Genomic DNA, 23,180 nt, shown 5'->3' with positions numbered 1-23,180 from the left:
CTCTGTTATACACTCAGACACATTACTGGGAGTATTATTGCTGTGGGGCTCTGTTATACACTCAGACATATTACTGGGAGTATTATTGCTGTGGGGCTCTGTTATACACTGAGACACATTACTGGGAATATTATTGCTGTGGGGCTCTGTTATACACTCAGACACATTACTGGGAGTATTATTGCTGTGGAGCTCTGTTATCCACTCAGACATATTACTGGGAGTATTATTGCTGTGGGGCTCTGTTATACACTCAGACACATTACTGGGAGTATTATTGCCGTGGAGCTCTGTTATACACTCAGACACATTACTGGGAATATTATTGCTGTGGGGCTCTGTTATACACTCAGACACATTACTGGGAGTATTATTGCTGTGTGGCTCTGTTATACACTGAGACACATTACTGGGAATATTATTGCTGTGGGGCTCTGTTATACACTCAGACACATTACTGGGAGTATTATTGCTGTGGGGCTCTGTTATACACTGAGACACATTACTGGGAATATTATTGCTGTGGGGCTCTGTTATACACTCAGACACATTACTGGGAGTATTATTGCTGTGGGGCTCTGTTATACACTCAGACACATTACTGGGAGTATTGTTGCTGCGGAGCTCTGTTATACAATCAGACACATTACTGGGAGTAATATTGCTGTGGAGCTCTGGTATACACTCAGACACATTACTGGGAGTATTATTGCTGTGGAGCTCTGGTATACACTCAGACACATTACTGGGAGTATTATTGCTGTGGGGCTCTGTTATGCACTCAGACACATTACTGGGAGTATTATTGCTGTGGAGTTCTGTTATCCACTCAGACATATTACTGGGAGTATTATTACTGTGGAGCTCTGTTATACACTCAGACACATTACTGGCAGTATTATTGCTGTGGAGCTCTGTTATACACTCAGACACATTACTGGAAGTATTATTACTGTGGAGCTCTGTTATACACTCAGACACATTACTGGGAGTATTATTGCTGTGGAGCTCTGTTATACACTCAGACACATTACTGGGAGTATTATTACTGTGGAGCTCTGTTATACACTCAGACACATTACTGGGAGTATTATTGCTGTGGAGATCTGTTATACACTCAGACACATTACTAGGAGTATTATTACTGTGGAGCTCTGTTATACACTCAGACACATTACTGGGAGTATTATCGCTTTGGAGCTCTGTTATACATTCAGACACATTACTGGGAATATTATTGCTGTGGAGCTCTGTTATACACTCAGACACATTACTGGGAGTATTATTGCCGTGGAGCGCTGTTATACACTCAGACACATTACTGGGAGTATTATTGCTGTGGAGCTCTGTTATACACTCAGACACATTACTGGGAGTATTATTGCTGTGGAGCTCTGGTATACACTCAGACACATTACTGGGAGTATTATTGCTGTGGGGCTCTGTTATGCACTCAGACACATTACTGGGAGTATTATTGCTGTGGAGCTCTGTTATACACTCAGACACATTACTGGGAGTATTATTACTGTGGAGCTCTGTTATACACTCAGACACATTACTGGGAGTATTATTGCTGTGGAGATCTGTTATACACTCAGACACATTACTAGGAGTATTATTACTGTGGAGCTCTGTTATACACTCAGACACATTACTGGGAGTATTATTGCTGTGGAGCTCTGTTATACACTCAGACACATTACTGGGGGTATTATTGCTGTGGGGCTCTGTTATACACTCAGACACATTACTGGAAGTATTATTGCTGTGGAGCTCTGTTATCCACTCAGACATATTACTGGGAGTATTATTACTGTGGAGCTCTGTTATACACTCAGACACATTACTGGGAGTATTATTGCTGTGGGGCTCTGTTATACACTCAGACATATTACTGGGAGTATTATTGCTGTGGGGCTCTGTTATACACTGAGACACATTACTGGGAATATTATTGCTGTGGGGCTCTGTTATACACTCAGACACATTACTGGGAGTATTATTGCTGTGGAGCTCTGTTATCCACTCAGACATATTACTGGGAGTATTATTGCTGTGGGGCTCTGTTATACACTCAGACACATTACTGGGAGTATTATTGCCGTGGAGCTCTGTTATACACTCAGACACATTACTGGGAATATTATTGCTGTGGGTCTCTGTTATACACTCAGACACATTACTGGGAGTATTATTGCTGTGGGGCTCTGTTATACACTGAGACACATTACTGGGAATATTATTGCTGTGGGGCTCTGTTATACACTCAGACACATTACTGGGAGTATTATTGCTGTGGGGCTCTGTTATACACTGAGACACATTACTGGGAATATTATTGCTGTGGGGCTCTGTTATACACTCAGACACATTACTGGGAGTATTATTGCTGTGGGGCTCTGTTATACACTCAGACACATTACTGGGAGTATTGTTGCTGCGGAGCTCTGTTATACAATCAGACACATTACTGGGAGTAATATTGCTGTGGAGCTCTGGTATACACTCAGACACATTACTAGGAGTATTATTGCTGTGGAGCTCTGGTATACACTCAGACACATTACTGGGAGTATTATTGCTGTGGGGCTCTGTTATGCACTCAGACACATTACTGGTAGTATTATTGCTGTGGAGTTCTGTTATCCACTCAGACATATTACTGGGAGTATTATTACTGTGGAGCTCTGTTATACACTCAGACACATTACTGGCAGTATTATTGCTGTGGAGCTCTGTTATACACTCAGACACATTACTGGAAGTATTATTGCTGTGGAGCTCTGTTATACACTCAGACACATTACTGGGAGTATTATTGCTGTGGAGCTCTGTTATACACTCAGACACATTACTGGGAGTATTATTACTGTGGAGCTCTGTTATACACTCAGACACATTACTGGGAGTATTATTGCTGTGGAGATCTGTTATACACTCAGACACATTACTAGGAGTATTATTACTGTGGAGCTCTGTTATACACTCAGACACATTACTGGGAGTATTATCGCTTTGGAGCTCTGTTATACATTCAGACACATTACTGGGAATATTATTGCTGTGGAGCTCTGTTATACACTCAGACACATTACTGGGAGTATTATTGCTGTGGAGCGCTGTTATACACTCAGACACATTACTGGGAGTATTATTGCTGTGGAGCTCTGTTATACACTCAGACACATTACTGGGAGTATTATTGCTGTGGAGCTCTGGTATACACTCAGACACATTACTGGGAGTATTATTGCTGTGGGGCTCTGTTATGCACTCAGACACATTACTGGGAGTATTATTGCTGTGGAGTTCTGTTATACACTCAGACACATTACTGGGAGTATTATTACTGTGGAGCTCTGTTATACACTCAGACACATTAGTGGCAGTACTATTGCTGTGGAGCTCTGTTATACACTCAGACACATTACTGGAAGTATTATTGCTGTGGAGCTCTGTTATACACTCAGACACATTACTAGGAGTATTATTACTGTGGAGCTCTGTTATACACTCAGACACATTACTGGGAGTATTATCGCTTTGGAGCTCTATTATACACTCAGACACATTACTGGGAGTATTATTGCTGTGGAGCTCTGTTATCCACTCAGACATATTACTGGGAGTATTATTGCTGTGGGGCTCTGTTTTATCACGCATACATATTACTGGGAGTATTATTGCTGTGGAGCTCTGTTATACACTCAGACACATTACTGGGAGTATTATTGCTGTGCAGCTCTGTTATACACTCAGACACATTACTGGGAGTATTATTACTGTGGAGCTCTCTTATACACTCAGACACATTACTGGGAGTATTATTGCTGTGGAGATCTGTTATACACTGAGACACATTACTGGGAATATTATTGCTGTGGGGCTCTGTTATACACTCAGACACATTACTGGGAGTATTATTGCTGTGGAGCTCTGTTATCCACTCAGACATATTACTGGGAGTATTATTGCTGTGGGGCTCTGTTATACACTCAGACATATTACTGGGAGTATTATTGCTGTGGGGCTCTGTTATACAATCAGACACATTACTGGGAGTATTATTGCTGTGGAGCTCTGTTATACACTCAGACACATTACTGGGAGTATTATTGCTGTGGAGCTCTGGTATACACTCAGACACATTACTGGGAGTATTATTGCTGTGGGGCTCTGTTATGCACTCAGACACATTACTGGGAGTATTATTGCTGTGGAGCTCTGTTATACACTCAGACACATTACTGGGAGTATTATTACTGTGGAGCTCTGTTATACACTCAGACACATTACTGGGAGTATTATTGCTGTGGAGATCTGTTATACACTCAGACACATTACTAGGAGTATTATTACTGTGGAGCTCTGTTATACACTCAGACACATTACTGGGAGTATTATTGCTGTGGAGCTCTGTTATACACTCAGACACATTACTGGGGGTATTATTGCTGTGGGGCTCTGTTATACACTCAGACACATTACTGGAAGTATTATTGCTGTGGAGCTCTGTTATCCACTCAGACATATTACTGGGAGTATTATTACTGTGGAGCTCTGTTATACACTCAGACACATTACTGGGAGTATTATTGCTGTGGGGCTCTGTTATACACTCAGACATATTACTGGGAGTATTATTGCTGTGGGGCTCTGTTATACACTGAGACACATTACTGGGAATATTATTGCTGTGGGGCTCTGTTATACACTCAGACACATTACTGGGAGTATTATTGCTGTGGAGCTCTGTTATCCACTCAGACATATTACTGGGAGTATTATTGCTGTGGGGCTCTGTTATACACTCAGACACATTACTGGGAGTATTATTGCCGTGGAGCTCTGTTATACACTCAGACACATTACTGGGAATATTATTGCTGTGGGTCTCTGTTATACACTCAGACACATTACTGGGAGTATTATTGCTGTGGGGCTCTGTTATACACTGAGACACATTACTGGGAATATTATTGCTGTGGGGCTCTGTTATACACTCAGACACATTACTGGGAGTATTATTGCTGTGGGGCTCTGTTATACACTGAGACACATTACTGGGAATATTATTGCTGTGGGGCTCTGTTATACACTCAGACACATTACTGGGAGTATTATTGCTGTGGGGCTCTGTTATACACTCAGACACATTACTGGGAGTATTGTTGCTGCGGAGCTCTGTTATACAATCAGACACATTACTGGGAGTAATATTGCTGTGGAGCTCTGGTATACACTCAGACACATTACTAGGAGTATTATTGCTGTGGAGCTCTGGTATACACTCAGACACATTACTGGGAGTATTATTGCTGTGGGGCTCTGTTATGCACTCAGACACATTACTGGTAGTATTATTGCTGTGGAGTTCTGTTATCCACTCAGACATATTACTGGGAGTATTATTACTGTGGAGCTCTGTTATACACTCAGACACATTACTGGCAGTATTATTGCTGTGGAGCTCTGTTATACACTCAGACACATTACTGGAAGTATTATTGCTGTGGAGCTCTGTTATACACTCAGACACATTACTGGGAGTATTATTGCTGTGGAGCTCTGTTATACACTCAGACACATTACTGGGAGTATTATTACTGTGGAGCTCTGTTATACACTCAGACACATTACTGGGAGTATTATTACTGTGGAGATCTGTTATACACTCAGACACATTACTAGGAGTATTATTACTGTGGAGCTCTGTTATACACTCAGACACATTACTGGGAGTATTATCGCTTTGGAGCTCTGTTATACATTCAGACACATTACTGGGAATATTATTGCTGTGGAGCTCTGTTATACACTCAGACACATTACTGGGAGTATTATTGCTGTGGAGCGCTGTTATACACTCAGACACATTACTGGGAGTATTATTGCTGTGGAGCTCTGTTATACACTCAGACACATTACTGGGAGTATTATTGCTGTGGAGCTCTGGTATACACTCAGACACATTACTGGGAGTATTATTGCTGTGGGGCTCTGTTATGCACTCAGACACATTACTGGGAGTATTATTGCTGTGGAGTTCTGTTATACACTCAGACACATTACTGGGAGTATTATTACTGTGGAGCTCTGTTATACACTCAGACACATTAGTGGCAGTACTATTGCTGTGGAGCTCTGTTATACACTCAGACACATTACTGGAAGTATTATTGCTGTGGAGCTCTGTTATACACTCAGACACATTACTAGGAGTATTATTACTGTGGAGCTCTGTTATACACTCAGACACATTACTGGGAGTATTATCGCTTTGGAGCTCTATTATACACTCAGACACATTACTGGGAGTATTATTGCTGTGGAGCTCTGTTATCCACTCAGACATATTACTGGGAGTATTATTGCTGTGGGGCTCTGTTTTATCACGCATACATATTACTGGGAGTATTATTGCTGTGGAGCTCTGTTATACACTCAGACACATTACTGGGAGTATTATTGCTGTGCAGCTCTGTTATACACTCAGACACATTACTGGGAGTATTATTACTGTGGAGCTCTCTTATACACTCAGACACATTACTGGGAGTATTATTGCTGTGGAGATCTGTTATACACTGAGACACATTACTGGGAATATTATTGCTGTGGGGCTCTGTTATACACTCAGACACATTACTGGGAGTATTATTGCTGTGGAGCTCTGTTATCCACTCAGACATATTACTGGGAGTATTATTGCTGTGGGGCTCTGTTATACACTCAGACATATTACTGGGAGTATTATTGCTGTGGGGCTCTGTTATACAATCAGACACATTACTTGGAGTATTATTGCTGCGGAGCTCTGTTATACACTCAGACACATTACTGGAAGTATTATTGCTGTGGAGCTGTGTTATACACTCAGACACATTACTGGGAGTATTATTGCTGTGGAGCTCTGTTATACACTCAGACACATTACTGGGAGTATTATTGCTGTGGAGCTCTGTTATACACTCAGACACATTACTGGGAGTATTATCGATTTGGAGCTCTGTTATACATTCAGACACATTACTGGGAATATTATTGCTGAGGAGCTCTGTTATACACTCAGACACATTACTGGGAGTATTATTGCTGTGGGGCTCTGTTATACACTCAGACACATTACTGGGAGTAATATTGCTGTGGAGCTCTGTTATACACTCAGACACATTACTGGGAGTATTATTGCTGTGGAGCGCTGTTATACACTCAGACACATTACTGGGAGTATTATTGCTGTGGAGCTCTGTTATACAGTCAGACACATTACTGGGAGTATTATTGCTGTGGAGCGCTGTTATACACTCAGACACATTACTGGGAGTATTATTGCTGTGGAGCTCTGTTATACACTCAGACACATTACTGGGAGTATTATTGCTGTGGAGCGCTGTTATACACTCAGACACATTACTGGGAGTATTATTGCTGTGGAGCTCTGTTATACACTCAGACACATTACTGGGAGTATTATTGCTGTGGAGCTCTGTTATACACTGAGACACATTACTGGGAGTATTATTGCTGTGGAGCTCTGTTATACACTCAGACACATTACTGGGAGTATTATTGCTGTGGAGCTCTGTTATACACTCAGGCACATTACTGGGAGTATTATTGCTGTGGAGCTCTGTTATACACTCAGACACATTACTGGGAGTATTATTGCTGTGGAGCGCTGTTATACACTCAGACACATTACTGGGAGTATTATTGCTGTGGAGCTCTGTTATACACTCAGACACATTACTGGGAGTATTATTGCTGTGGAGCTCTGGTATACACTCAGACACATTACTGGGAGTATTATTGCTGTGGGGCTCTGTTATGCACTCAGACACATTACTGGGAGTATTATTGCTGTGGAGTTCTGTTATACACTCAGACACATTACTGGGAGTATTATTACTGTGGAGCTCTGTTATACACTCAGACACATTAGTGGCAGTACTATTGCTGTGGAGCTCTGTTATACACTCAGACACATTACTGGAAGTATTATTGCTGTGGAGCTCTGTTATAAACTCAGACACATTACTGGGAGTATTATTGCTGTGCAGCTCTGTTATACACTCAGACACATTACTGGGAGTATTATTACTGTGGAGCTCTCTTATACACTCAGACACATTACTGGGAGTATTATTGCTGTGGAGATCTGTTATACACTCAGACACATTACTAGGAGTATTATTACTGTGGAGCTCTGTTATACACTCAGACACATTACTGGGAGTATTATCGCTTTGGAGCTCTATTATACATTCAGACACATACCTGGGAATATTATTGCTGTGGAGCTCTATTATACACTCAGACACATTACTGGGAGTATTATTGCTGTGGAGCTCTGTTATACACTCAGACACATTACTGGGAGTATTATTGCCGTGGAGCTCTGTTATACACTCAGACACATTACTGGGAGTATTATTGCTGTGGAGCTCTGTTATACACTCAGACACATTACTGGGAGTATTATTTCTGTGGAGCTCTGTTATACACTCAGACACATTACTGGGAGTATTATTGCTGTGGAGCTCTGTTATACACTCAGACACATTGTGCTGTGTGAGCCATCACACCCTTTATGTGACACAGGAGACAATGAGGCAGGGAGGAAGGAAACAATGACGTATTATAATAATTGTATTATTGATGATTAATAATAATAATATTTGTGGGGTTATAATAATCAATGTACCTGTCTATATATTTATTATTATGGTTTATGATTGTATTTTATTGCTGTATTTAGTATAATAATATTAATAATAATAATAATTAATAATAGTAATATGATAACAATAATATATAATAATATAGATAGTAATAATATTGATAATAATAATAATTAATAATGGTAATATGATGGGGGCGGAGCCTGACAGCCAAACGAAGCAGTCGCACAGCAGTGGAGCTCCTGGCCCAAAAACCCGAAATCAACACAAAAACGTTGAAATTACCCACTCACAGCAAGTTTTCCAGCCTCAGAAACGGTGGTAGGCGATGGCGAAACCGCTATCTTGCTCCACTGAGCAGCGACGGCGACTGCATCCAGAAAACGGACCCGAGGCCTGCATGCGGCCTACGCGAGCGGCATGGGGGAGGCGGCCAATCCCCCAGCCGACTGGTACCCGCTGCGCCGGAGGCTCATTTAAAGCACCTTCTCCCCCCCCCCTGCCAGTGGGGGTCATCCCGGCAATCGCAACAACAAGCAGCTTACAGCAGAGAAACCAGGGCGCAGAAGCCGCCGGGCCATCGACACCCAAAATGGCGGAAGCCACGAGGGCCCTAGCGCCTGAACCCCACCTCTTGCCGTTATCGGAGAGGATAGACCGACTTCTGGCGGACTTCTGGGCCAAATTAGACAGCAGAGGGGGAGCCCAGGAGGGGACCCCATCGACACCTATTCCAAGGAACCCCACTCTGAAGCCCACAATACTGACACAGACCCGGAGGGGGACGGAGAAGGCGGGAAGACGGAGGCGGGGAACCCGACGCGAGGCCCGACTCTACAACTCCCGGTCACGGGTGAGTCACCCCAAACCTCAACGAGGGCTGGCCCCGGGGCTACCCCCGCTCCGTATACCCCCTCGGCACAAGCGGCAGCAGGGGACACTGATGACAGCGGGCACTTACTCACCCCGACTGCCTTTGTGCGCCCCCCAGCAACAGCCTTACATCCCGACGGAGCATACTGATACCGCTACTTGCCCACCCAAGCTGTGGGTCACTAAGGGGCACCCTTTAAAGCTTCTGCCACCTCGCCTGAAGCCAGCCCGCCACTGTTGGCGGCGAAACACCGGGGCTATCTGCAGCGCCCGTTTAGGGAAAGGCCCGGCCCAATTGCGTTCCCAAGCCTGTGGCACACCGAAGCCGACCCACCAAGAAGCTTGGAGCTGGGGAGAGGTCCCTCCTCCCTCGCGACGACCCTGCTCAATCCAGACCACCCACGCCTCGACCGCCACGCTTCCTACCTCAGGTATTGGATGAAACAGAGACCTGAACACCAGGCCGGCACACGAGACCTCTCACCACCTTACACGATCTGCCGGCGGGAGAGACAAGCTCCACCACAGCTGAGTACTGCCTAACACCCGGGCGGACATAGACTCGGACTTAGTGACCTTGTCACATTACTCCTGGACTCACACTGTACCATATCCACACCTTGGCTTTTCCCCTCTCTTTAGACACGCTATAGCCCGGTATGCACTCTGTGCCCTGGGCAGATCTCATAAGGGCAGTTGTCTGGCCTCTGCAGAGTGTCTCTAGCCTGACCCTAGCATTTAAAGGGGGTTATCCCCCATACACTTGGTTTTCTGCTTGTATCGAACCGTAACCTTATATATGTACTGGAAATGTATGCATAGGCGTGCGCACGGGGTGTGCCGGGTGTGCCTGGGCACACCCTAATCCCCGCGGCACGCCTGTGAGTCCTGCAGGAACGCTGTTCCTGCAGGTACTCTGCCGCCCCCAAATGCCCCCCTCCTCCTCCCCCTGTCATGGGGGGGGGAGCAAGAGGTGATGGACACCCCCCCCCCCCCGGTCGGGCGTCTCTCTCCATACAACAAGCGGCGAGGGAGCTGTGTGTTCTCTGCTCCCTCTCGCCGCGCGCCGTTTGCTGATAACGGGAGCCGGAATATGACGTCATATTCCGGCTCCCAGCTATAGCAGACAGCACACAGCTCCCTCGCCGCTTCTTGTATGGAGAGAGACGCCCGACCCACTGGACCCCAGGGACAAGTCCACGCCAGCTCTCCAGGTAGGGAGGCTGGGTGGACAATTTTTAATTAAAAAAAATAATTTGTCAATGTGTGTGAGTGTCTGTGAATGTATGTATGTGTGAGTGTCTGTAAGAGTGTTTGTGTATGTGTGTCTGTGAGTGTATGTGTCTGTAAGTGTGTGTGTCTGTGTGCCTGTAAGTGTGTGTATGTGTGTCTGTGAATGTGTATGTGTCTGTAAGTGTGTGTGTCTGTGTGCCTGTAAGTGTGTGTGTCTGTGTGTCTGTGAATGTGTATGTGTCTGTAAGTGTGTGTATATGTGTGCATCTGTAAGTGTGTGTGTGTCTGTGAATGTATGTGTTTGTGTCTGTGAATGTATGTGTGTGTGTCTGAGTTTATGTGTCTGTAAGTGTGTGTGTATGTGTGTCTGTGAATGTATGTGTGTGCCTGTGAATGTATGTGTGTGTGTGTCTGAGTATGTGTGTGTGAGTGTATGTGTGTGCACGCGTGTATATATATATATATATATATATATATATATATATATATACACACACACACAAGTGTATATTTTTTTTTGGGGGGGGGTGGGAATCTTGGGAGAGATCCCACACTTTAGTCCCCAAGGCTTGACCCTTGCCGGCAGGGGAGATCTCCGGATCTCCCCTGTCGGCTCATGCAGAGTTGGCGCTATCTGAGTGCCGGCTCTGCTCTTAGCCTCCATGGGCCGGCGGGGAGATCAAAGATCTACCTCACCAGCCCACAGCAGCATGGAGGGAGGCAGGAGAGGACCCGGGGAGCTCTAGACAGAAGATCCTTTGTCTCTGCAGCGGTGTTCGGTCGTCGAGAGCCTGGAACTGAAAACGGCTACTCAGTGATCCGAACACCGCTGGACTTCCAGAGCGTTCGGGAATACCGCGTTCGGTACATTATGTGTCCCGTACTTATTCGGTACTTTTAAACTCACCTTGATGTTTAAATGTATTATGTGCGGCGTTCGGTCAATTCAGCTGGGATCGGAGCGGTATTCTCACAAAGTGTGCGCCCCAACCCCAGCTATCTACCGAACGTTCGGTTATTCTAAAGTACCGAATATTACGGGAATTATGTATTTTAATGTCAATTGTCGGTTTTGCTGCACGAGGGGATAATCCACTTAATCGTCCATTTTAGTGGGAGTATCCTTCTCGTGCAGCGATGCCTGTTGGGAAAGTCACAATGCATGTTGGGAGAAATCCCCTGGAATATCTGTATGGAAACCCCTTGCATGGGGAACTGCATAAATACGCTGCTTGTGAATAAACCGAGTTAGTTGACTCCCAAACTGTGTTTCGTCCGGTTATTGGGAGGATTGGGGATATTGCCTTGCTTTCTACTCTGACTGTGGATTTCCTGAAGATACCAACGGATATCGTGGACTAATATACTGCATTCCGTTACAATTGGTGGCAAGCGACGGGATCCGAACCTTACAGCCGAAAAGCAGCGTTCGTGTAAACTGGAACTACCGAACAAGGAAAGCAAGGGCAATTCGTATGGAGATTGATTATACCATACTGAAACGACAGACTTTAAAAGAACTATTGGAAGCCAGGGGTAAGATAGCCAGCAACAAATCTAAGGCTGTGCTGATCGCAGAACTGATGGAGGGAGACCAAGCCCGCAGCGCTACACCCCCACCAGCCATGGAAGAGACCCCATTCCAAAAAGAGCTACGGACCAGGTTGGCGTTCCTACCACAACCACTACCGCTGGAAATAATGACCGTGATGATATCGGATGTACAGGATTATCTGATGGCAACCAGCACACCAGCAACACCGCCTAGGGCAGAGTCTGTTACTGCCTCCACCTACGGACAGGTAAAGCCCAAAGTCCCACATCACGCATTTAAAGCGTTTTGTGAAGAAAAGGACGAAATCGATGGGTATTTGCAGGACTTTGAGCGGCTGTGCGATTTGCACGATTTGGAACCCGCCACATGGGTGCCGCTGCTGGCAGGCAAATTATCGGGTAGGGCAGCTGAAGCCTACCGTGCTGTACCCCGAGAGGACAGCAAAGATTACCCTAAGGTAAAGAGGGCGATCTTAGAGAGGTATGCTATTACCCCAGAGGCGTACCGGCGGAAATTCCGGGGCTTGCGCAAGCCTGAGAAAGATTCACATGCAGAATGGGCGCACAAGCTGGACCAAGCCTCACTAGGCTGGATACAGGCCAGCAACGCTACAAACATGGAGGAGTTGAGGCAGTTAATGCTGCTGGAACAGTTTTTTAATGGTTTGTCCCCGGAAGCACAAGAATGGGTGAGGGACCGTAAACCACTCACCCTACCCGAAGCCGCTAAATTGGCGGATCAGCATTTTGATGCCAGGAGGCATCACGGTGCCCAAAATAAGACTCTCCCTCGGATTACAGGGACACCCAATAATTTTACCCCTACCAGCCCCACCGTACCCCTGCACCGGCCAGCACTGAATACTCCACCACCCCCCTCCCGATACAACGGCCGGGCTAACATTCAGTGTCACACCTGCAAACAGTGGGGGCACATTTCTCGAGAGTGCACCCAAAACAGGAGCCGGCAAGCTTGGAATCAAGTGCGACAAAATTTGGCACCCAGGGCTGCTGCGCACCATTACCAGGTAGCCCCCGCCACCCAAGAATTGCTGAGTGCTCAAATTGAGGAGCCTCTAGGGGTGCTGCATGAGGTAATGTCGGTCCGGGCCACCGACAACCGACAACATCACCGTCAGCTAGTAACCCTGGAGGGGAAGGAGGTACAAGGGCTCCGGGATTCAGGAGCCACTCTAACTTTGGTTGCACCACATTTGGTACCAGGCGCAACCCACACTGGCGGCTCAGTGGCAGTACGGGTGGCAGGGGGAGCAGTATACCGGCTACCCACTGCCGAGGTTCATTTGGATTGGGGTGTGGGAGAGGGAACTGTGGAAGTGGGGCTGATGCAGAATTTACCTGCAGATGTTGTGCTGGGGAATGACTTGGGCCAAATGACTTCCGCTTTTATTCCCCAGGCTCCGTACCAGGAGGCACACCCTGTAACCACCCGACAACAGGCTCGCACCACGGCTACACCGATACACTCTGAGGCTCAGGTAAGAGACCCTGTTCCCCAACTGACCCCCATGTCCTGGGATACCCCGACGACTTTTGCGACCGAAGTCCAGACCGATCCCACCCTCCAAGTATATAGGGACCGGGCACAAACAGACCAAGCAGGGCTAGAGGGGGAGCGGTTCATCTGGGATGAGTATCCTTCTCGTGCAGCGATGCCTGTTGGGAAAGTCACAATGCATGTTGGGAGAAATCCCCTGGAATATCTGTATGGAAACCCCTTGCATGGGGAACTGCATAAATACGCTGCTTGTGAATAAACCGAGTTAGTTGACTCCCAAACTGTGTTTCGTCCGGTTATTGGGAGGATTGGGGATATTGCCTTGCTTTCTACTCTGACTGTGGATTTCCTGAAGATACCAACGGATATCGTGGACTAATATACTGCATTCCGTTACAATTGGTGGCAAGCGACGGGATCCGAACCTTACAGCCGAAAAGCAGCGTTCGTGTAAACTGGAACTACCGAACAAGGAAAGCAAGGGCAATTCGTATGGAGATTGATTATACCATACTGAAACGACAGACTTTAAAAGAACTATTGGAAGCCAGGGGTAAGATAGCCAGCAACAAATCTAAGGCTGTGCTGATCGCAGAACTGATGGAGGGAGACCAAGCCCGCAGCGCTACACCCCCACCAGCCATGGAAGAGACCCCATTCCAAAAAGAGCTACGGACCAGGTTGGCGTTCCTACCACAACCACTACCGCTGGAAATAATGACCGTGATGATATCGGATGTACAGGATTATCTGATGGCAACCAGCACACCAGCAACACCGCCTAGGGCAGAGTCTGTTACTGCCTCCACCTACGGACAGGTAAAGCCCAAAGTCCCACATCACGCATTTAAAGCGTTTTGTGAAGAAAAGGACGAAATCGATGGGTATTTGCAGGACTTTGAGCGGCTGTGCGATTTGCACGATTTGGAACCCGCCACATGGGTGCCGCTGCTGGCAGGCAAATTATCGGGTAGGGCAGCTGAAGCCTACCGTGCTGTACCCCGAGAGGACAGCAAAGATTACCCTAAGGTAAAGAGGGCGATCTTAGAGAGGTATGCTATTACCCCAGAGGCGTACCGGCGGAAATTCCGGGGCTTGCGCAAGCCTGAGAAAGATTCACATGCAGAATGGGCGCACAAGCTGGACCAAGCCTCACTAGGCTGGATACAGGCCAGCAACGCTACAAACATGGAGGAGTTGAGGCAGTTAATGCTGCTGGAACAGTTTTTTAATGGTTTGTCCCCGGAAGCACAAGAATGGGTGAGGGACCGTAAACCACTCACCCTACCCGAAGCCGCTAAATTGGCGGATCAGCATTTTGATGCCAGGAGGCATCACGGTGCCCAAAATAAGACTCTCCCTCGGATTACAGGGACACCCAATAATTTTACCCCTACCAGCCCCACCGTACCCCTGCACCGGCCAGCACTGAATACTCCACCACCCCCCTCCCGATACAACGGCCGGGCTAACATTCAGTGTCACACCTGCAAACAGTGGGGGCACATTTCTCGAGAGTGCACCCAAAACAGGAGCCGGCAAGCTTGGAATCAAGTGCGACAAAATTTGGCACCCAGGGCTGCTGCGCACCATTACCAGGTAGCCCCCGCCACCCAAGAATTGCTGAGTGCTCAAATTGAGGAGCCTCTAGGGGTGCTGCATGAGGTAATGTCGGTCCGGGCCACCGACAACCGACAACATCACCGTCAGCTAGTAACCCTGGAGGGGAAGGAGGTACAAGGGCTCCGGGATTCAGGAGCCACTCTAACTTTGGTTGCACCACATTTGGTACCAGGCGCAACCCACACTGGCGGCTCAGTGGCAGTACGGGTGGCAGGGGGAGCAGTATACCGGCTACCCACTGCCGAGGTTCATTTGGATTGGGGTGTGGGAGAGGGAACTGTGGAAGTGGGGCTGATGCAGAATTTACCTGCAGATGTTGTGCTGGGGAATGACTTGGGCCAAATGACTTCCGCTTTTATTCCCCAGGCTCCGTACCAGGAGGCACACCCTGTAACCACCCGACAACAGGCTCGCACCACGGCTACACCGATACACTCTGAGGCTCAGGTAAGAGACCCTGTTCCCCAACTGACCCCCATGTCCTGGGATACCCCGACGACTTTTGCGACCGAAGTCCAGACCGATCCCACCCTCCAAGTATATAGGGACCGGGCACAAACAGACCAAGCAGGGCTAGAGGGGGAGCGGTTCATCTGGGATGAGTATCCTTCTCGTGCAGCGATGCCTGTTGGGAAAGTCACAATGCATGTTGGGAGAAATCCCCTGGAATATCTGTATGGAAACCCCTTGCATGGGGAACTGCATAAATACGCTGCTTGTGAATAAACCGAGTTAGTTGACTCCCAAACTGTGTTTCGTCCGGTTATTGGGAGGATTGGGGATATTGCCTTGCTTTCTACTCTGACTGTGGATTTCCTGAAGATACCAACGGATATCGTGGACTAATATACTGCATTCCGTTACAATATATATATATATATATATATACATGCGGCGTGTGTTTGTGCTTTAGGGTGCACACCCTAATGCAATAGGCTGCGCACGCCTATGAATGTATGTTCAAAGCCTGTAATACCATGCATAGCTTAGGAACACTGTGATGCTGAATAGCTTATAAACCTCTTATACTTAATCGAATGCATCATTGTACGCTACTAGTTTCCCCGTATTGTCAGTAACACTATGTCTCTTCATGTTTTAATAAGTAATGATCGCAGTCCTTCCTAAGTGTGAAACACAAACCAGCTTGTTAGCATTAACGTGTGTTATAATGATATCTACTAAACGTCACTCTTTTCCCTTAGTTAATGATGTTTTACTCTGTGACGCTTAACCTAACCTGAAACGCTGTGATTATTCATGTTTAAAAAAATAGAAAAATATGGCAGGTTTTCTTGGGAGTGTAATGTGAACCTTCTTGTTAACACTCACATATGTTATCCCTACGTACCTCCCTTCTCTATTTCTGTATCCCATAACGCATATGCCATAATAAAAGAAAGATTGACAAAAAAAATAATAGTAATATGATAATAATAATATATAATAATATAGATAGTAATAATATTGATAATAATAATAATTAATAATAGTAATATGATAATAATAATATAGATAGAAATAATATTGATAGTGATATTGATAATAATAATAATAATAATAATAATAATAATATAGATAGTAATAATATTGATAGTGATAATAATAATAATAATAATAATAATATTATAGAGTTTCTATAATCCCCAGTTTAGTTCATGCCCCCCCAGGTGCCTGTATTCCCTCCTTACAATAAATCCACCAATCAGGATGAAGGGCGTGGTATAGGGGGCGTGGTCACGGTCCGTGCTGTCCAATGAGCGCGGCGGTGGGCGTGGCCGCTGGCTGGCTCTGAGTCCGGTCTCGGGCTGGGAGACTATAACATCAGAGCAGCCGGCGGGGCAGGAGTGACGTCACGCAGGAGGAGGGCAGTGACGTCACGTACCCGCAGGTGACGTCATACCGTGACGTCAGATTGGATCCAGATCTGATTAAAGAACCAATCAGGAGAGAAGGCGGCGTGACGTCATATCTCAGTAACAGCCGTGACGTCAGCCCCCCACCCCCCCCAGTGACACACGTGGCATCGCCCGGCTGCAGCCACAATGGGAATCCTCCTCCTCCTCAGCCTCCTAGTGGGAGCCCTGCCCCCAGGTAAGGACTGCAACTCCCATCATCCCCACACCCTGCCCCCAGGTAAGGACTGCAACTCCCATCATCCCCACACCCTGCCCCCAGGTAAGGACTGCAACTCCCATCATCCCCACACCCTGCCCCAGGTAAGGACTGCAACTCCCATCATCCCCACACCCTGCCCCCAGGTAAGGACTGCAACTCCCATCATCCCCACACCCTGCCCCCAGGTAAGGACTGCAACTCCCACCATCCCCACACCCTGCCCCCCCCAGGTAAGGACTGCAACTCCCATCATCCCCACACCCTGCCCCCAGGTAAGGACTGCAACTCCCATCATCCCCACACCCTGCCCCCAGGTAAGGACTGCAACTCCCATCATCCCCACACCCTGCCCCCAGGTAAGGACTGCAACTCCCATCATCCCCACACCCTGCCCCCCAGGTAAGGACTGCAACTCCCATCATCCCCACACCCTGCCCCCAGGTAAGGACTGCAACTCCCATCATCCCCACACCCTGCCCCCAGGTAAGGACTGCAACTCCCATCATCCCCACAGCCATCACAGGGACTGCATCTCCCATCATCCCCACACCCTGCCCCCCAGGTAAGGACTGTAACTCCCATCATCCCCATAACCTGCCCCCCAGGTAAGGACTGCAACTCCCATCATCCCCACACCCTGCCCCAGGTAAGGACTGCAACTCCCATCATCCCCACACCCTGCCCCCAGGTAAGGACTGCAACTCCCATCATCCCCACACCCTGCCCCCAGGTAAGGACTGCAACTCCCATCATCCCCACACCCTGCCCCCCCCCAGGTAAGGACTGCAACTCCCATCATCACCACACCCTGCCCCCCCAGGTAAGGACTGCAACTCCCATCATCCCCACACCCTGCCCCCAGGTAAGGACTGCAACTCCCATCATCCCCACAGCCATCACAGGGACTGCATCTCCCATCATCCCCACACCCTGCCCCCAGGTAAGGACTGTAACTCCCATCATCCCCACACCCTGCCCCCAGGTATGGACTGTAACTCCCATCATCCCCACACCCGGCCCCCAGGTAAGGACTGCAACTCCCATCATCCCCACACCCTGCCCCCAGGTAAGGACTGCAACTCCCATCATCCCCACACCCTGCCCCCAGGTAAAGACTGCAACTCCCATCATCCCCACAGCCATCACAGGGACTGCATCTCCCATCATCCCCACACCCTGCCCCCAGGTAAGGACTGTAACTCCCATCATCCCCACACCCTGCCCCCAGGTAAGGACTGCAACTCCCATCATCCCCACACCCTGCCCCCAAGTAAGGACTGCAACTCCCATCATCCCCACACCCTGCCCCCAGGTAAGGACTGCAACTCCCATCATCCCCACACCCTGCCCCCAGGTAAGGACTGCAACTCCCATCATCCCCACACCCTGCCCCCAGGTAAGGACTGCAACTCCCATCATCCCCACACCCTGCCCCCAGGTAAGGACTGCAACTCCCATCATCCCCACAGCCATCACAGGGACTGCATCTCCCATCATCCCCACACCCTGCCCCCAGGTAAGGACTGCAACTCCCATCATCCCCACACCCTGCCCCCAGGTAAGGACTGCAACTCCCATCATCCCCACACCCTGCCCCCCCAGGTAAGGACTGCAACTCCCATCATCACCACACCCTGCCCCCCCAGGTAAGGACTGCAACTCCCATCATCCCCACACCCTGCCCCCAGGTAAGGACTGCAACTCCCATCATCCCCACAGCAATCACAGGGACTGCATCTCCCATCATCCCCACACCCTGCCCCCAGGTAAGGACTGTAACTCCCATCATCCCCACACCCTGCCCCCCAGGTAAGGACTGCAACTCCCATCATCCCCACACCCTGCCCCCCAGGTAAGGACTGCAACTCCCATCATCCCCACACCCTGCCCCCAGGTAAGGACTGCAACTCCCATCATCCCCACAGCCATCACAGGGACTGCATCTTCCATCATCCCCACACCCTGCACCCAGGTAAGGACCGCAACTCCCATCATCCCCACACCCTGCCCCCAGGTAAGGACTGCAACTCCCATCATCCCCACAGCCATCACAGGGACTGCGTCTCCCATCATCCCCACACCCTGCCCCCAGGTAAGGACTGCAACTCCCATCATCCCCACAGCCATCCCTGGGACTGCAACTCCCATCATCCCCACACCCTGCCCCCAGGTAAGGACTGCAACGCCCATCATCCCCACGGCCATCACAGGGACTGCATCTCCCATCATCCCCACACCCTGCCCCCAGGTAAGGACTGCAACTCCCATCATCCCCACAGCCATCACAGGGACTGCATCTCCCATCATCCCCACACCCTGCCCCTAGGTAAGGACTGCAACGCCCATCATCCCCACAGCCATCACAGGGACTGCATCTCCCATCATCCCCACACCCTGCCCCCAGGTAAGGACTGCAACTCCCATCATCCCTACAGCCATCACAGGGACTGCAACTCCCATCATCCCCACAGCCATCACAGGGACTGCAACTCCCATCATCCCCACAGCCTGCCCCCCCCCATAAGGACTGCAACTCCCATCATCCCCACACCCTGCCCCCCCAGGTAAGGACTGCAACTCCCATCATCCCCACACCCTGCCCCCCAGGTAAGGACTGCAACTCCCATCATCCCCGCACCCTGCCCTCAGGTAAGGACTGCAACTCCCATCATCCCCACAGCAATCACAGGGACTGCATCTCCCATCATCCCCACACCCTGCCCCCAGGTAAGGACCGCAACTCCCATCATCCCCACAGCCTTCACAGGGACTGCAACTCCCATCATCCCCACACCCTGCCCCCAGGTAAGAACTGCAACTCCCATCATCCCCACAGCCTTCACAGGGACTGCAACTCCCATCATCCCCACACCACGCCCCCAGGTAAGGACTGCAACTCCCATCATCCCCACAGCCATCACAGGGACTGCAACTCCCAGCATCCCCACACCCTGCCCCCAGGTAAGGACTGCAACTCCCAGCATCCCCAGGGAGACTACTGACTGCAACTCCCATCATCCCCACATGACGCCCCCAGATAAGGACTGCAACTCCCATCATCCCCACACCCTGCCCCCAGGTAAGGACTGCAACTCACAGCATCCCCAGGGAGACTACAGACTGCAACTCCCATCATCCCCACACCCTGTCCCCAGGTAAGGACTGCAACTTCCATCATCCCCACAGCCATCATAGGGACTGCAACTCCCATCATCCCCACAGCCACCACCCTGCATATAACGGTGTATAGTGTGTATACATAGTGTATATATAACGGTGTATAGTGTGTGTGTATACATAGTATATACACATAAGCGCTACGGAATCTGTTGGCGCTATATAAATGGCAATAATAAATAAAAATAACGGTGTATAGTGTGTGTGTATACATAGTATATATAACGGTGTATAGTGTGTGTGTGTATACATAGTATATATAACGGTGTATAGTGTGTGTGTGTGTATACATAGTATATATAACGGTGTATAGTGTGTGTGTGTGTATACATAGTATATATAACGGTGTATAGTGTGTGTGTGTGTATACATAGTATATATAACGGAGTATAGTGTGTGTGTATACATAGTATATATAACGGTGTATAGTGTGTGTGTATACATAGTATATATAACGGTGTATAGTGTGTGTGTATACATAGTATATATAACGGTGTATAGTGTGTGTGTGTATACATAGTATATATAACGGTGTATAGTGTGTGTGTGTATACATAGTATATATAACGGTGTATAGTGTGTGTGTGTATACATAGTATATATAACGGTGTATAGTGTGTGTGTGTATACATAGTATATATAACGGTGTATAGTGTGTGTGTGTATACATAGTATATATAACGGTGTATAGTGTGTGTGTGTATACATAGTATATATAACGGTGTATAGTGTGTGTGTGTATACATAGTATATATAACGGTGTATAGTGTGTGTGTGTATACATAGTATATATAACGGTGTATAGTGTGTGTGTGTATACATAGTATATATAACGGTGTATAGTGTGTGTGTGTATACATAGTATATATAACGGTGTATAGTGTGTGTGTGTATACATAGTATATATAACGGTGTATAGTGTGTGTGTATACATAGTATATATAACGGTGTATAGTGTGTGTGTATACATAGTATATATAACGGTGTATAGTGTGTGTGTATACATAGTATATATAACGGTGTATAGTGTGTGTGTATACATAGTATATATAACGGTGTATAGTGTGTGTGTATACATAGTATATATAACGGTGTATAGTGTGTGTGTATACATAGTATATATAACGGTGTATAGTGTGTGTGTATACATAGTATATATAACGGTGTATAGTGTGTGTGTATACATAGTATATATAACGGTGTATAGTGTGTGTGTGTGTATACATAGTATATATAACGGTGTATAGTGTGTGTGTGTGTATACATAGTATATATAACGGTGTATAGTGTGTGTGTATACATAGTATATATAACGGTGTATAGTGTGTGTGTGTGTATACATAGTATATATAACGGTGTATAGTGTGTGTGTGTATACATAGTATATATAACGGTGTATAGTGTGTGTGTGTGTATACATAGTATATATAACGGTGTATAGTGTGTGTGTGTATACATAGTATATATAACGGTGTATAGTGTGTGTGTGTATACATAGTATATATAACGGTGTATAGTGTGTGTGTGTATACATAGTATATATAACGGTGTATAGTGTGTGTATACATAGTATATATAACGGTGTATAGTGTGTGTGTGTGTATACATAGTATATATAACGGTGTATAGTGTGTGTGTGTGTGTGTATACATAGTATATATAACGGTGTATAGTGTGTGTGTGTGTGTATACATAGTATATATAACGGTGTATAGTGTGTGTGTGTGTGTGTATACATAGTATATATAACGGTGTATAGTGTGTGTGTGTGTGTATACATAGTATATATAACGGTGTATAGTGTGTGTGTGTGTATACATAGTATATATAACGGTGTATAGTGTGTGTGTGTGTATACATAGTATATATAACGGTGTATAGTGTGTGTGTGTGTGTATACATAGTATATATAACGGTGTATAGTGTGTGTGTGTGTGTATACATAGTATATATAACGGTGTATAGTGTGTGTGTGTGTGTATACATAGTATATATAACGGTGTATAGTGTGTGTGTGTATACATAGTATATATAACGGTGTATAGTGTGTGTGTGTATACATAGTATATATAACGGTGTATAGTGTGTGTGTGTATACATAGTATATATAACGGTGTATAGTGTGTGTGTGTATACATAGTATATATAACGGTGTATAGTGTGTGTGTGTATACATAGTATATATAACGGTGTATAGTGTGTGTGTGTATACATAGTATATATAACGGTGTATAGTGTGTGTGTGTATACATAGTATATATAACGGTGTATAGTGTGTGTGTGTATACATAGTATATATAACGGTGTATAGTGTGTGTGTGTATACATAGTATATATAACGGTGTATAGTGTGTGTGTGTATACATAGTATATATAACGGTGTATAGTGTGTGTGT

At 46.9% G+C, this 23,180-nt stretch overlaps 1 protein-coding gene across 1 annotated transcript in view; it reads left to right on the top strand.

The window, feature by feature from the left end:
• Positions 1-17,274: 17,274 nt before the first annotated feature.
• Positions 17,275-23,180, top strand: part of LOC134568521 (uncharacterized) — a 35,881-nt gene continuing 29,975 nt past the window's right edge. Inside the window, exon 1 of the mRNA XM_063427153.1 lies at positions 17,275-17,583. Within this exon, the coding sequence (XP_063283223.1) occupies positions 17,535-17,583 (49 nt within the window). The 5' untranslated portion in view covers positions 17,275-17,534. The remainder of the gene's footprint in view (positions 17,584-23,180) is intronic.

The sequence above is a fragment of the Pelobates fuscus genome, chromosome 7 (genome assembly GCF_036172605.1).
Source record: "Pelobates fuscus isolate aPelFus1 chromosome 7, aPelFus1.pri, whole genome shotgun sequence".
NCBI lineage: Eukaryota > Metazoa > Chordata > Amphibia > Anura > Pelobatidae > Pelobates > Pelobates fuscus.
The sequence above is the reverse complement of the archived record's forward strand: the minus strand, read 5'-3'. Positions and strand labels throughout refer to the sequence as shown.